The following is a 17124-nucleotide window of genomic DNA, read 5'->3' as shown; positions in this document are numbered from 1 at the left end:
TTTTGAGACGGAGTTTCACTCATGTTACCCAGGCTGGAGTGCAATGGCGCAATCTCGGCTCACCGCAACCTCCGCCTCCTGGGTTCAGGCAATTCTCCTGCCTCAGCTTCCTGAGTAGCTGGGATTACAGGCACGCACCACCATGCCCAGCTAATTTTTTGTATTTTTAATAGAGACGGGGTTTCACCATGTTGACCAGGATGGTCTCGATCTCTTGACCTCGTGATCCACCCGCCTCGGCCTCCCAAAGTGCTGGGATTACAGGCTTGAGCCACCGCGCCCGGCCTCTTTCTGTCTTTTCTTTTCTTTTTTTCCTTCTCTCTCTCTTTCTTTTTTTTCTTTCCTTTTTTGTTTTTGAGATGGAGTCTTGCTCTGTTGTCCAGGCTGGAGTGCAGTGGTGCAGTTTTGGCTCACTGCAACCTCTGTCTGCTGGGTTCAAGCAATTCTCCAGCCTCAGTCTCCCGTGTAGCTGGGACTACAGGCATGCACCACCATGCCCAGCTAATTTTTTGTATTTTTAGTAGAGACAGGGTTTCACCATGTTGGCCAGGCTGGTCTCGAATTCCTGACCTCGTGATCCACCTGCATTGGCCTCCCAAGGTTCTGAGATTATAGGCATGAGCCATCATGCCCAGCTTGATTTTTCCCTTTTTCTAATGAATTATATTGTAATAAAATCTAGCAAAATCCCTAAAATACTCAAAAGCAAGACTGATAGTTACTTTTGGGATATTGAGCCTGGTTATTTCCCTGTGTGAAGATATTCTTGTTTTATTATTTGCTTAAGGGAACAATCAAATGAATTTAGAGGCAGTTTCTTGTCTTATTCTATAAAATAATGAAAGTTAGGTTTCCAGTGGATGTGGGGAATGCTTTCCTGCATGTGTGTGCACATGTGCTGTATGCGTAAATACAAAGTATAGTTGAAAAATATAAATCTTGATTTGAACACGTAGTTGTTTTGAAACCAGTTAATTGCTTGTAGGAAAGATTGGTTAGATTGAACCATATCAGTTGTTTTGGAATTAAATATTTTTCCCTGCAGAATTCAGCTTTTCACTACCCTTCTTTTTCCTCTAAACAAGCCTGGGTGTTGGGAAACCCTTGCTGGCCTGCTGTTTTTGCCTAAAGCAGAACGAATGCCCACTTCTGAGGTTCAGAGCTGTGTAAGCAGATAGTATATCGCTATGGAAAATCTACACAGCTCTCTCTGGCTGAAACACTCTAGAAGAGGATTTCAGTCCCCTGTCCTGACAGAGCAAAAGGTTTTTCTCGGTATCTTGCTGCAAGTAGAGACTCTGATAATAGCTAAGCAATTCTCCAAAAGTGCCTGATTTGGAATCCATGCCAGAAGAAGAGAAAGAAAAAGACTTTCCCCTGCATCCGAGGTTTTCAAAGTCCTGGGCTAGAAAGGGAGGTTTCAGGTGCACACTGCTTTTCTTGAACATTCTAGTTACAGAAGGAAAATACATCTTCTCCTGGTATCTCTTATGAAAATATTATAGAAGCTGTAATGACTGTGCTTACTTTTTAAGAAAAAGGAAGTATTAGCATATGGATAGATTTTAGTTTTTTTTTTTTTTGAGACAGAGTCTTACTCTGTCACCTAGGCTGGAGTGCAGTGGCACGATCTTGGCTCATTGAAGCCTCTGCCTTCTGGGTTTTAGGAGTTCTCCCTGCCTCAACTTCCTGAGTAGCTGGGATTACAGTCGCCCAATGTCCATCCCTGGCTAATTTTTGTAATTTTTAGTGGAGACTGGGTTTTGCTGTGTTGGCCAGGCTGGTCTTGAACTCCTGACCTCAGGTGATCCACCCACCTTGGCCTCCCAAAGTACTGGGATTACAGGTGTGGGCCACCGTGTGCGGCCAATTTTAGCTTCTTAGATAACCTATAAATAACTAATGGAGTGAATTTGGGCTGTTAGAAAGCCAATCTGGGCAATTCATAGCTTTTCAAATTAACTCTCTTCCTTCTCATTTCCTCCTGAGATCTATTCTTTTTAAGGATACAAATAATATCTTTTTATGTATATCTATACCCAGCTTGTGGGGGTGGGCTTAACCTATTGTCAATAAAAATCTATGTTACAAGCAACCCAAATGCAATGAGATCGTTGAAAAGGTCTTTCAAAATGGATAAGACCAATCTTTTTTTCCATTTAGAACTAATATACAAGGCTGTTGGACTTGATTGCTTATGTGAAATTATATTTCTTCCCTGTGGGCATAGAGAGTGAGTTAGAAAATCACTCACCATGAGTAGAAATCAGAAAAAAGCTTGCTGAGTTGAAAGTGGTGATGAAGAGTACCCTGGGTGGCAAACATCAGACTGGCAACGCGGTATTCTGTCTTGAATTTGTTGATGGCTTTTATGGTTAATAATTGGAAACCTAATTGTTGTTATTATTATTATTATTTTGATGTCTGCCAACTTTAATGGGCCGTCTCAACTTAAAGAGGTTTGGAGTTACTTTGTCTAAAGCTGCGTTGTTCAGTATAGTAGCCACTAGCTACATGTGGCTATTAAAATTAAAATTAAGGAAAATTCAAAACTCAGTTCTTCATCTCACTAGCCTCTTGACAAATGGTCAGTGGTCTTACATAGCTTGTGGCTACTTTATTTGACAGTGGTGGTCTAGAGGTTTGAAAAAAATAAAAAATTCTTTATAGGCTCTTGCCTGCCCATGCTTTGTTACTTTGCTTATAAAGAGGTGAAAAACTAAATGATATATAAGCTGTTTACTCCATAATATCGAAACCAAAATGAAGATTAGATTAATTGGTGCAAGACCATAAGTAAAGTTCTACCATTTTGAGCCTTGAATGGGCGAGTTCTTTTACTCCAAAGACTGTTCATTTGGGTGTTGGGATTTTGTGATTGTGAACAGCATAATACAAACTTGAAGCCTTATCTGGTACTCCGTTTCCTTCTAGCAACATTCCCCACACCAAGAGAAATTTCATACTTTCTCCAGATCTTTGTAATGTGAATTGAACAAACAGAAAATAGAGTGGAAAATTGAGGTGGCTGCCATCTTCTTTCTCATTTTTGAATAGCTTAGATCATTCAGTCATTCGACTGGTCTACATTGAACACATACTATTTGCCTGGTACCAAGGTAGGCATAAATAAGGCATGGCCCCTACCTTCAAGGAACTGAGAGCTTAGAATGATAAATAGACATGTAAAGCAATAATTATAATGCAATTAGGTAAGTATATTAATAGAATTATAACTATGGATATAAGGTATTGATATACAAGTAAATACAGATGAGTTTTTTTGGACTTAAATGGTTTATTTCTAGGTTTTTATGTTGGAATTATTTTGTTTCTTCCACTTGCTGAAAAAAATAAGAACTCAGCAGTCAGGTTCTTCTACAGAACCTGCTATACTTTGGTTCAGTGTTGAGGGAGCAGAGTTGTGAGTATGGAGCTTTTTGGAGCCGGTTGGAAGCCACAAGTGTGTGTATGTGGAGTGAGTGGGCCTGCCCACGTGCTTGGTGTGTGATAGGTGTCCGCAGTCACGGCCTCTCCATGTCTCTCCAGCTCTCTGCGCCATTGTTGCCACCATCTGGTTCCCTGTGTGTGCCCACCGTGAGACCACCATCGTGAGCTTTGGCTACTCCCTGTATGCAGGCTGGATCGGTGCTGTGCTGTGCCTCGTGGGCGGCTGTGTCATTCTCTGCTGCGCTGGAGATGCCCAGGCCTTTGGTGAAAACCCTTTCTACTACTCTTCGGGCTCCAGCTCCCCGACTCATGCCAAGAGTGCCCACGTATAAGAGGGCTGCTCGGTTGCCCACAGAGGTGCTGTGATGCTGGGCTCAGGGCCCTAGGTTTGCTTGTCGCAGTCAGGGGAAGCCCACTCCTCTGCCAGGCTCTAAAGCCAAAGGTCTAGAAAAGCATTCTGTCTGGCATTTTGTAGTCTTAACTTCTCCCCCTCTCCCCCATCTTTTGGTTGCCTTAGAAGAAATCTCTAGCTCAGATAATGCCCATACATTTTTCTCATGGTGTTGCCCACTGTTAGCTCTTTTCTTGGCCATTCATTTGCTGTTTATTAAAAAATATATTATATATATTTTGTTTCTTTAAATTTCAAATGTCTTGCAAACATCACTGAGTTAGGTGGGGGTGGGGAAGAGAAATACAGGACACTTCTTTTTTTTTAAACAGGGTCTCACTCTGTTGCTTAGACTGGAGTGCAGTGGTGTGATCTTGACTCACTGTAGTCTCAACCTCGTGGCTCAAGTGATCCTCGTGCCTCAGCCTCCTAAGTAGCTGGGACTGCAGGCATCCACCGCGACATTCAGCTAATTTTTAAGTGTTTTTGTAGAGAGGAGGGCTCCCTATGTTGCCCAGGTTGATCTTGAACTCCTGGATTCAAGGTGTCCTCTGCCTCGGCCTCCCAAAGTGTTGGGATTGTAGAAGCGAGCCACCGCACCCGGCCAAGACACTTTTTAAACTGATACAGATGACAATGGGAGCCTCATAAAGATGCCTTTTGTTTTCTCCCTACTCTCCGGTTCTAAGGTCATTTACTTGTAAGAGACAGAAAAAGATGGCACTGGGGACATGGGATGGGGGAGGGAGGGGAATAGTGGAACTTTCTTTCCTCAGGAAAGTTTCCCTTTTGTAAGTTGAGGGCCAGGGATAGGGATATTTTTTAGTTTGTGATTTTACATTTATCTGTACATACTTTTTCAAGATCGATCATTTTTATAACCATGGTTTTCCTGAAATCCTCAATTCATCAATATGAAGGAAATGAACCGCGTAGACTTTATGCAATAAATAACAGTACAAGTGAGTATAACTTTAACTGATGTTCTACACCACATTTTTGATTTCAGGTTTGTATGATGCAGTTTTTAATCATACGTCTTCATATGCTTCAAACTAACACATTTTTAAAGCTTTCCCCCACTTTTCTCTCTATTTGCATTGTTAGCCATGTTGTTTAACATAAATTGTACTGTTGAATTTGGCTTTACGGGTGTAAACACTGATGGTATATCAGTATCTGAGACCCCAAACTCTCCAAATACTGATGGTGCATTTTATTCTTTAAGTGAAATCTGTGCAATAAAATAACAGACTGTCTGCAAAACTGGCCTTTAATCTCCTGTTGTATCCAGAGGTATCATTATTGATTAAAAAAAATCTCATTAATCTCTACTGGTAATTTATAGGGAACCTGATCAGTGATCTAAGAACAAGAGTGAGATTATTCTGCATTGCCTTGGATAATTAAAAAGTTATATTTTATTCACTGTATCGTGGTGGTAGTTTGTGGTCATGAAAACATAACCTTGATGCTCTCTAGGTTTCTTAAGTGGGGTGACTTTATGGCATCTTTAATTCAGCGATCAATGGGCAGCAATCAGAAACAAAGTTCTCGGTATTATTTAATGTCCTTTATCTACTTTGAACACTTAGTAAAGGAATTGATTGGCTAGGTATAAAAGGAGAATTAAAGAAACCTATTTGATTGGATCTTTAAGTAATAATACCTAAATACATTTCATTCAAACATGTAGATGTTTGGACATTTTGGACAAAGACACATTGAGTTGGTTTTTATTCATTTTCTTTTCCAGAAACTCTGTCAAGTTATGGGCCGGTCTAAGAAAACACGTTACAATCTATTTTGTCAGACTTCTTCCAAATAAAATTCTAATTGTATTAGCTGATACTGTAATAATTGGCAAACATTTCCTCTTTGGAAATACCAGTTTGGGCTAGTCATTTTGCAGAAATTTGTGTAGTTTTCATTATAGCCTGGTGGAAACTATTGCTAAATTACTTATAAAAGACACTTTTTTTTTGTTTGTTTTTTTGAGTTAGAGTCTTGCTCTGTCATCCAGGCTGGAGAGCAGTGGTGTGATCTTGGCTCACTGCAACCTCTACCCCTTGGGTTCAAGCAATTCTTGTGCCTCAGCCTCCCAAGTAGCTGGGACTACAGGTGCATGCCAGCAGACCTGGCTAATTTTTGTATTTTTAGTAGAGACAGGGTTTTGCTATGTTGGTGTTGGCTGGGCTGGTGTGGAACTCCTGGCCTTAGTGATCCTCCTGCATCAGCTTCCCAAAGTGCTGGGATTATAGGTGTGAGCCGCAGCGCCAGACCATAGAAGACAATTTTTATGTTAACTAAAATATTTGCTTAGCTATAACATAGTTTTTGTAAGGATAAAAGTCATGTGACTACATTGGAGGACCCTCCCTATCTCATAAAATCTTGTCAGGGTACTCTTGCAGCACATCTCAATTTATACCAGCCACGTTTCAAGTGTTCAGTAGCCACATGTGGCTGGAGGCTTTTGGATTGGACAGCTTTTGAATTGGACTGTTCAGTTCTGTTCCACTGAGACAGATGCTGTGGAACAACAGGTTCTGTTTCAGTAACCCTCAAGAGGAATTCAGTCTTGATGATCTTATCTGCTCTCATTAGAGTCCCCTGAGAACTTGGTAATTATAATTTATTGAAGAATTATAATAAATCTTCACCTAGGTGAAGACAGTGACCCCCAATCACATGTAAAATGGCAGACTTAAAGTACTCTGCCTAAGTAACAGGGCAAAGGGAATTCCTGCTATTGAGACCTGTTTGTGTTAGGAACTTCATACATTTAATCCTCCCCACGATCCCCATTTTATAGATGAGAAAAATAGTATGTGGAGAGTTTAGGTTGTCAAGATCATATAGCCACTATGTAAATGAAAAGGGATTTAAGTCTATGTAACTCTAAAGCCTGAATTCTCCAATTTAAGAATCATAGCTAGGGCCGGGCACAGTGGCTCACATCGGTAATCCTAGCACTTTGGGAGGCTGAAGTGGGTGGATTGCCTGAGCTCAGGAGTTTGAGACCAACCTGGGCAAGAAACCCCATCTCTACTAAAATACAAAAGAAATTAACCAGGCGTGGTGGCATGTGCCTGTAGTCCCAGCTACTCGGGAGGCTGAGGCAGGAGAATTGCTTGAACCCGGGAGGCAGAGATTGCAGTGAGTCGAGATTGCGCCACTGCACTCCAGCCTGGGCAACAGAGTGAGACTTCGTCTCTACAGAAAAAAAAAAAAAAAAAGAAAAAAAAAAAGAAAAAATACTTACGGCTAGGTAATCAAGTAAACTTGAGCTCCACTCCCTTCATTAGGGTGGGGAGCCAAGAATCTGCGTTGTTGTGAACCCTCAGAGATTCTTATAAGGTGCTCCCCACACAACATTTTGAGAAACAGCAAACAAAAGAACTTCTTTCTCATGCCTTTCTGTAAGTGCAGCTCATGTCCTCCCTGGCTCCTCTCTGATGGTCATTGGACATGAGATGATTTCGAGAGCCACACCATGCTTCACCCTCTCTCTTTATCCTGTTCTGAAGAGACATCATGCAGGAAATTTTTGGTTTGAAAATGAACCAGTCCGGTTCATGCTTTCCAAGAATTTGATAGAATCCAAATTGGAGAGAAAAGAATGTTTCAAGGGTATCTCTGAATCTAGGGATGTTAGTTACAATGACAGTAATAAAAAAGAGAAGATTGTGTGCTTAAAGAATACAAGATACATATTTGTGCTGAATCGGTGGTTTGGGGTAACAATAGAACAAGGTTTGGTTGTATCTTGCCCTGTTTTTTTTTTTTTTTAATTAAAAAGAAATCTGCGTGTCAGTGTTTCTCTATACAATGTACACAATGTGAACTGCAGCATCTTAAATGTTTGGCAGGACATTCATGCTCATGACATCACATGCTGAGAGGACAGGGAGGCCACTGTGGGGCTGGCCTCGAAGAGAGGCAGCATCAGAGCTACCATTGAGATGTCCCCACAAAAGAGTGTGTGACAGCCAGATGTGCGTCTTAATGGAGACTGAACCAGGATTGTGGGTAGAACATTGGCACATGCTGCTTATGGCTTGAATAGCAGCTCTTGAGGAATCTATATTTCTCTACCTCATGCAGAATCTTAGAGACCTGGCTTTGTGGCCCCATGGCTGGGGGAGGGATTGGAGATGGAGGGACTTGTCACTGCTCCATGCCCCATTGTTGAAATGGAAAACGTGGAAATGTGAAGCCATTTCTAGAGGATTGTGGAAGGTATGAATTGCTTCCAAATACAAAAATACAAATAGAAAAGATCACCTTCCAAATATAAAAGATCACCTGATCGTCACAGTGGGGGGCTTTCTTGAATTAAAATGGTTGTATCTCTAGTTCTCTTATGTTGAATTCTATAGCTATGCTTCTCAAACTGCAGCGTTGGTACAGATCACTTGGGGATCTTGTTAAAATGCGTATTCTGATTCAGCAAGTGTGTGATAGGGCCTTGGCATTTCTGACCAGCTGTCAAGGGATGCTGATGGTCCCAGACTCACACCCTGAGTAAACAGACTCTGGAATCTACCTCCTGCTGAAGCACAGGCTGGCTTTGTGCCCAGACATTGTGAGTGGTGCCTCTTTTTGTGGAAGACACTGGGAGTGGTTCTTCATCCTTCAAAATAATTCTGGAGCCTCACTGGTCAATAATTCTGGTGTAGAATCAATCTTTTGGCTTCAAGGTTTTGTTCCTTATTTAAACATGAATACCCAGCGGTACATTTGAGCTAAGTACTGGCTCAGGAAAGCTGATTGCTACATTTTTCAGGAATTTTGCGAGCTGGTTGATGTCAAGTTGGGAGCTTGATAGCGGCCATGGTGGGATAGTCATTCCACAGAAATCACCAAACACTGCAGATCAGGCATTTCTCCCCCACCTCCACCTTCCAGCCTGTTGCTAAACGCTTACCAGCCCACCACTGCTCAGCTCTTGGAGAAGCGTACATTAAGCTACATCAGTCCTTGTCACTGTAACTCAGAATGGCTCTATTCCTCCTCTCCCTGAGAACAAGTTTCAATGAGGGAAGATGGGGAGAGCTAGGAGTACATGGGGTGACTGAGGGAAAAGAGCTGTGCTAGCTGCAGTCTCTTGCAGCTGTGTGTGCAGTGGTCCCCTTGTCCTGAGTCTGAGGGTCTTGGTGGCTGGCAAAGAAAGGGGTGCTTCCTTACGTTTTAGCCTGGTTCCTAGGCTTAGAGAGCAGTCAGTACAACCGGCTTATATATCAAATTATGCTACCAGGTTGGTGTGTGGGACCATCCTCTTTTGAACTCATATACTTGTTGATGTCACTAATCTAGCTTCTAGAAGTTTCCTGGAAGATTTAGTTTTTGTTTTTTGGAGACAGAGTCTTGCTCTCTTGGCAGGCTGGAGTGCAGTGGCATGGTCTCCGCTCACCTCAACCTCCGCCTCCTGGGTTCGAGCGATTCTTCCACCTCAGCCTCCTGAGTAGCTGGGACCAGAGGCGCGTGCCACCACACCCAGCTAATTTTTTTATTTTTAGTAGAGACGGGGTTTCACCACGTTGGCCAGGATGGTCTCGATCTCTTGACCTCGTGATCCGCCCACCTTGGCCTCCCAAAGTGCTGGGATTACAGGCATGAGCCATCGCACCTGGCCAGATTTAGTTTTTAAAGGTCATTTTTTTCTGATTGTAATAGTAATAATAATATAATGACTCATGTTTATTGAAAGCTTATTCTTTGCAAGACACAGTCCTAGTATTTTATATATATTGACATACTTAACCTCACAACAACCGTTATGAATTAGGGGCTATTGATATTTTCATCTTACAGGTAAGGAAATTAATATAAAGAGACATTTTCAAACTGGCTTAAATCACAGAACTATTGAGTAATATATATTTATTATAGAAAATTTGAACTGTGGAAAAATACAAAATTAAATAAAAAATTACCCATCATTTCATTATTAATTTCTTTTGTATATATGTTTAGCCATCATTTTATTTTAAAACAAAAACTCTAACATACTTTACGTATAATTTTGTCCCTGCTTTAAAAAAAACACCATACATTTTCTTATGTCATTAAGTGGTTTTTCTATGATAAGATCTTTACTATCTGCATAATATTCTATAGTTTGGACATACCATAATCTACTCTTCCTGAGAATACGTTAGTTATTTTGGTTTCTTTTAAATTTCTTCTAAGTAATTTTGCCATGAACATCTGTGTAGGGAAATTTTTGCACATGTACATGATGATCTTTTTAAGAAAAATTCTTAGAAAGTAGTTGCTGAATCATATTCCACGTAGCATTTTAAAAACAGGTTTTTTTTTTTGGAAGGGTGCCTAGTTTCTCCAGCAGTAATAACAGAATGCAGTATATCAATTTAATATGCTGTTCTTTTAAAATTATTTGAAATATTTAATGTTTTCAGTTTTGTTGATAGGGAGTTATATAAGCAAACACTTTTAATAAATGGCTAATTCAAACATTTCAAAAGTATTCATGCTGGGAGAAAATGTGTGCAAATGGGAGGCTGGGGGACTGAAGTTCTACGTGCCATAGAGAGAGAGAGAGGTTTCTTTTGAGAGTCTCGCTCTGTCGCCCAGGCTGAAGTACAATGGTATGATCTTGGCTCACTGCAACCTCCGCCTCCCGGGTTCAAGCCATTCTCCTGCCTCAGCCTCCTGAGTAGCTGGGATTACAGGCACACACCACATGCCTGGCTCATTTTTGTATTTTTAGTAGAGATGGGGTTTTACTATGTTGGCCAGGCTGGTCTCAAACTCCTGACCTTGTGATCCGCCCACCTCAGCCTCCCACAGTGCTGGGATTACAAGCATGAGCCACCATACCTGGCCTTTTTTTTTTCTTCAGATGGAGTTTCGCTCTGTCATCCAGGCTGGAGTGCAATGTCACAATCTCGGCTCACTGCAACCTCTGCCTCCCAGGTTCAAGCGATTCTCCTGTCTCAGCCTCCTGAGTAGCTGGGATTACTGGCACCTACAGGCACCCACAACCACAGCTGGCTAATTTTTGTATTTTCAGTAGAGTCGGGGTTTCACTATGTTGCTCAGGCTGATCTTGAGCTCCTGACTTCTGATGGTCCACCTGCCTCAGCCTCCCAAAGTGCTGGGATTACAGGTGTGAGCCACTGTGCGTGGCCTGCCTGCCCTATATTGCAGTCCTCCTTAAGCTGACCAATGTCCACAGAGAATGGAGTGTTTGTGTGTGGGACACTTGAATTCGAATAGCCCCTGGTTAGGGTGGGAAGCTCCGGGAGAATTGTAGGCTAAAGCATTGTTTTTGTTGGTTCCCAGCATAGTATCCTAAACATAATCTACTGAGACCAAAACAAAGCAGGGTAAAAATGAATCGCTTTCTCTTTTCCCAAGCCTTCTAGACATTAATCCTGTGCTTATGATGGAAAGAAAATTTACTGGGTTCATTTGCTGTCTGGTTTTGCTTATTACTTTCTCAACAAAAGGTCGGGGAAAATGCACATCAAGGAGAGCTTCTAGAGGTGTGAGGGGCCCAGGACTGTAGGGGATGAGAGCCTGTGCACCACAGGGCAGTGGAGGGCCTTAGGCTGTTCTTTTGGTTTAGTAAGCAAAGCAGAGCCCTGAGCAAGCAGAGCCCTCCCCTCACACAGTTAGGAAACACCACTCATTCATCTCAGTCCACAGGGTGGACCTGGGGGTGCAGCTCTTCCCTTCCATTCGGAGTTATGACAAACCCCTCCTCCCTCACCATGGCCTGTCTCAAGCCAGAACAGAGCTCAGATTTGCCTCAGTCATGGGGTGTCTAAGCAAGGATTTTGAGTCATTTCATTAACTGTTTCTAAAGTATGGTATGGGGATCATCAGCATATTACTCATTCAGTAAAATGGAGATTCATGGGTCCTACTCCAGACTAATGGAGTAGGGTTAGATCCTGGGAATCTGCATTTGACATGACTCTCCAGGTGATTGAGGTGCTCTCTAAAGTTTGAGAACCATTGAGAAAAGTTCAATGAATACAGGCACTGGAACAGACCATTGCAGAAAGATGAGTCATATGAAGAAACTGAAAGCCAGAAAGGTAAAGGGATTTCCCCAAGGGTGTGTTGTTAGGGTATCATTTCCTATTACCTAGGGCTCTAAAATGAAGGGGTTGTAGTTTTGGGGAGCCACTCCTTCTTTGAACTAGCTATTCCATCAGAATGAGAGCTGCCTTTATCTTATTTGGCTTGTCCTTCTGGTCTTGGCATGAGTGACTAATTCAGGCTGGGCCAATCACAGTACCTCAGTGCCCTGAGATAACTGGGATCGGCCCAGGAGGGCAGCTTTTCATCCAAACTGGACCAGCCAGAGCCCATTCTTTATTGGAGCCGTGGGTCAGAGCATGTTCCTCTGAGAGCAAAACCAGAAAGATGGGAGTCTAGAAGCTCTCAGCAGCTGTCATTCCAGCTGTGTGGGAAAACTGAGTCTGGGAAAATGTGGCCAAAATGCAGAGAGAAGTGGAGGCCAAAGAACACAGAATTTTATGATATATGGCGGGCCTGATTCCATAGTTTCTGAAGCCAGCTTCATAAAAGCCCTTTGGTTACATAAACCAATACCCCCACTGATTCCTTTACTTTTCCTAATTGGGTTCTGTCAATTGCAACCACAAGAATTCTGATGTGGCAGAGACTCTAGCTGTAGACACATTCCTACAATATCCAAGTCCCTTTCCCCCTCTTCCTTTGGGGCATTTTCACCTTTTCTTTCACCAGCCATGTGTTCTGAATGGGACCATGGACTTCTTCCTTTTCCAGAACATTAGGTCCAGAAGATGCATGTGTGACCCAAGTCGGGCCAGTCAAGGTTCTCTCTTGGAACTTTTCAAACTGAAGTTGTGAGAGGACACCGTTGTTCTCCATTTAGAAGAGCTTCCAGTATCCATAGTGTCTGTAAGTCTTGTGAGGAAGCTTATCTGTAGGAAGAGAGAGGAAGGAGAAATGAGAGATGGAGAGTAGTGAGCCCAACAACGTTGAGGTGTCTCACTCTAGGTGACTCTGGAGCCAATGACATGGTTTTTTGTCAAAGCAAGTATGAAGTGAGTCACTGTCACTTTCAATCAAAAAAGTCCATGTGGATAGAGGGCTTCCTGAACCAACTGGCTTAGACCTCAAGCCTGAGGAGATCTCATATGTGGGCTGCTGCTTGCAAATTCATGCAAGGAATAAGGGTGAGGTTTCATCAGTGACGTTTATCCTAACTTAAACTCACAGACACCTTCCTCGCCCACCTCCACCACACCTCTGCTCGCCTCACACCTCTAGTCCCTAGCCGGCTAAATCAAAGTTCAGGAAAAAAGCAACCACCTTAGGATTTTAGAGGGAATTTAATACAGGGAATTTGTTGTAGATATTGGAATGGCAGAGAAGTCAGGCAGGATGATAGAAGTAACTCAGAGTTTGGCAACAGCTGGAAGCCACTAACGGGATGAAGAGGCAATAGGAGGAGGCTATGACTAGAACCCAGAGGCTAGGGCCACCCAGGGGGAGCTGGGGCCATGGTGGGACTGCCTCGTGAGGGCTGAGACCACAGAGGGAAGGGCTGTTGTAGGATCTGGGAGCAGGGAGGTGACTCAGCCCCTGCTAAATACACCACCCAAAGCAGAGCTAAAGAGGAAAAAATACCATGGTTTCTCCCCTTCTCCTGCCCTCCAGTCATGTGCCAGTGCCTCTCTTTGGTTGACCTACCCAGTCAGAGGTCAGGGGAGCCTGGGGAATATAGACAGAGGGCAGGCAATGGTGTTCAGAGAACATGCATAGTTAAGCCTGAATATGACAGGAACAGATCAAGGATTAGAGAGCCTCAAAATCTGGCAGCTCAGAACTCATGGGGAAGGGTGGGGGCTACTCTCTGAGTGCCTGCCAGTAAATACTTCACAATGAGTCCTGGACTTGCTTAGGACATTGATTCAAAACTGATTCCCAAATCTACCTTCCCTGTTGGAACTGGTCATGCTTTGGATAGCACGCAGAAGGTCCTACAACACTGCTGCTCAGGTTCAGGGATGACTCTACTTCTCTTCCTCCGTTTGCTCCCTGGAACCCAAGCCAGACCCTGGTTCTGAACAACCTCCTTTCCCATTGATGCTACCTTGATTGTGCACTCTGGACCTTACTCCCTTCTCCATTCTTGCTGTCTCTGTATCTTCTCAGGACCGCATCATCTCCTCCTGGTTGGGTCCTGCTTTTCCTCCTTCGTGTCTAGCTTCCCCTTTGTCAATACTGAGATCTCAACAGGTGCTTTCCTGGCTTGTCATCCTTTAAAGTCTCCCTTTGCCCACTGCCTAAAATGCAACTGCCTTAGCTTGGTATGCAAGGCCCTTCAGAAACCTACCTGGCCTTTATTTAAAATATTTACAAAAGGATCTTTGATTATAAGCAAGAGAAATAGATTCTGGATAGAAGAAACAAAAGTGGGATTTTTTTTTGGTGGTGGAGGGAGTTTGGAAAACAGGGTTTTGGGGGAAGAGAAGTTAGTTTTCCAGAAAAACCAAACTCAGAGAAGGGCAAGCGGGAAGTAGACAGTTCTGCAAGGGTTCTGTTGCTAGGATGAAGGAAACCCAGCTGTGTTCAGTCTTCATCACTCAGTTTAAGATTAAAATACCAGAAGGTAGCATCCGATTGGCTTAGAGAAGTCATGTGCCTGGCCCGAGCCAATCACTGTATGTAGCTAGGGAAATTGGGCCAGGCCTAGGTCTTATGCTCCATATATATATATTTCTTAGGGTGTTGGTGGGGGTGAAAAAGAGGAGGGTTTCCACAGAGAAATTAGATACTTAGGGGACATGGATGCTGAAAGGATCCAGAGTAACACATGTCCATTACACTCATCAATATCCCAAAGTATGATTCAATCATTCTCATTGCCTCCACCCTGTCCATTGCCCATAATCTCATCAAGACGGTCTTTGGGAGACAATCTATCATCACTAAACAAGCGACTCTTTATAGGAACAATATCCTGGAGAATTAATTATTATATATTTTAAACTCTTTCCCTAAAACTATTTATATTTTCAGTAAATCTAAAAAGCTTTAATTAATTACAAGTCTCCCCTCATTCTGCCTTCTGTTCAGAAACAGAACAGAATTCTAAATAAGCAGGCCTTCAGGGTATGACGCTAGATACATAATTCGTGGCTGTGCTGTGTTTTCACATCTGGGCTTCCTTAGAGCTTATTGATGTTTTATTAAGACTTGAAATTTTCAGCCGGGCGTGGTGGCTCACGCCTATAATCCCAGCACTTTGGGAGGCTGAGGCGGGTGGATCACAGGGTCAAGAGATCGAGACCATTCTGGTCAACATGGTGAAACCCTGCCTCTACTAAAAACACAAAACATTAGCTGGGCATGGTGGCGCGTGCCTGTAATCCCAGCTACTCAGGAGACTGAGGCAGGAGAATTGCCTGAACCCAGGAGGCGGAGGTTGCGGTGAGCCGAGATCGCGCCATTGCACTACAGCCTGGGTAACAAGAGCGAAACTCCGTCTCAAAAAAAAACAAACAAACAAAACAAAACAAACAAACAAAAAACAAACAAACAAAAAAAGACTTGAAATTTTCATGTTATTTAAAAATTCACAAACTCTTAAACCTTTGATCATCTTAAAATGAATTTTGTGAGTGTCCACTAAAATTATATTATTTATTTATTCATTCATTTGTTAATTAGTTAACTAATCAAGCAAACATTTAACGAGCACTTGCTATGTGCCAGCCATGCATTAGCCATTAGATATAAAAAGGAGGCACAGAGACAGCACCAGACTCAAATAACTCAGTCTAGTGGGAAGTCAGGCGTGCCATGAATAATAATGGTATTAGTTTCTTATCATTGTCATCTTTAATCTACTTTAAAAAGTGACACCCCAACTGATTAAAAAAATTTTTTTTTGAGACAGGGTCTCACTCTGTTGCCCAGGCTACAGTGCAGTGGTGAGGTGGTGGTTCACTGCAACCTCCGCCTCATGGGCTCAAGCAATTCTCGAGCTCAACCTCCTGAGTAACTGGGATTACAGGGGTGCGTCACCACATGCAGTTAATTTTTATGTTTTTAGTAGAGATGAGGTTTTGCCACGTTGGCCAGGCTGATCTCAAACACCCAGCCTCAAGTGATCCGCCCGTCTCCCCCTCCCCAAGTGATCCGCCCATCTCCCCATTCCCAAGTGCTGGGATTACAGGCAGGAGCCACCATGCCCAGCCCTGGCCGAGAAGGGAAAATAAAATACCAACAGATGCACATCATTGCACAGATTTAAAGATAAGAAGTTAAAAAATATTTCATATATAAATGCATATTGACTTAAACTACGTCTTCCCCCAAGCTTGTACCTTTTCTGTGGATGTGGAAAGTCAGCCAATTCTTGAACTTCCTAAAGTTTGTTTACTTACTTATGAGCAAAAACAGTGAGACACTGGCAGAGAAGTGCTTTCTTCAGGCTTCTGTGGGATGTCCTGCTGAGACCTGCGGAGGAGCACGCTGTTTCTTCTTAGAGCTGGAACTTAGTTGAAGGCATCACTCTTTTGCTTGTCAGAATAATTAAAAAACTCTCCAGGTGTCAGAGCTCAGCTTCTACTGTGTCAAGTGCAGCAAAAACATAGCTGATTCAGTTGGCACTGGGATGTACATAAAATGCATGGCCAGGTATAGTTTAGAAGAGCAAATTGGAGAATTGAAGCAATGATCCTCATGCATATGTTACACATATTTTCTCTGCTTCCTTGAATGCTCCATTGTCCCATCAGACTTCACTTAAAAAACACCAGTTCAATGACCAAATTATTTTATTTGAGACAGAGTCCCACTCTGTCGCCCAGGCTGGAGTGCAATGGTGTGATCTTGGCTCACTGCAACCTCCGCCTCCTGGCTTCAAGTGATTCTCCCGCTTCAGCCTCCAGACTAGCTGGAATTACAGGCGTGTACCACCATGCCTAGCTAATTTTTGTATTTTTAGTAAAGACAGGGTTTCACCAGGTTGGTTAGGCTGGTCTCAAACTCCTGACCTCATGATCCACCTGCCTCGGCCTCCCAAAGTGCTGGGATTGCAGGCGTGAGCCACTCTACCCAGCCTTCAATGACCAAATTATTAGCATTTCAAGATGTTGACAGCAGAGGTTTAAACCAAGTGCTGGGTCCTTCTGCTCTTGCTGCCTTTGAGATCACACAGGTTGCACGTCCGTGAGGCTGATCCTGGCCTTTACTCTAGCAGGCTGGGAGCCTAGATAAAATTTTGATTAAGTCTGTAAGATTAA

At 42.9% G+C, this 17124-nt stretch overlaps 1 protein-coding gene across 1 annotated transcript in view; it reads left to right on the top strand.

Moving 5' to 3' along the window:
- The window catches only part of CLDN11 (claudin 11), a 17687-nt gene extending 12424 nt beyond the window's left edge, over nucleotides 1-5263 (top strand). Inside the window, exon 3 of the mRNA XM_032260584.1 lies at nucleotides 3550-5263. Coding sequence (XP_032116475.1) covers nucleotides 3550-3782 — 233 coding nt within the window. The 3' untranslated portion in view covers nucleotides 3783-5263. The remainder of the gene's footprint in view (nucleotides 1-3549) is intronic.
- The last annotated feature ends 11861 nt before the right edge of the window (nucleotides 5264-17124 follow it).

The sequence above is a fragment of the Sapajus apella genome, unplaced genomic scaffold (assembly GCF_009761245.1).
Source record: "Sapajus apella isolate SASKATOON/1434 unplaced genomic scaffold, GSC_monkey_1.0 scaffold4, whole genome shotgun sequence".
Taxonomy (NCBI): Eukaryota; Metazoa; Chordata; class Mammalia; order Primates; family Cebidae; genus Sapajus; species Sapajus apella.
This window is presented reverse-complemented; position numbering and strand designations above follow the sequence as displayed.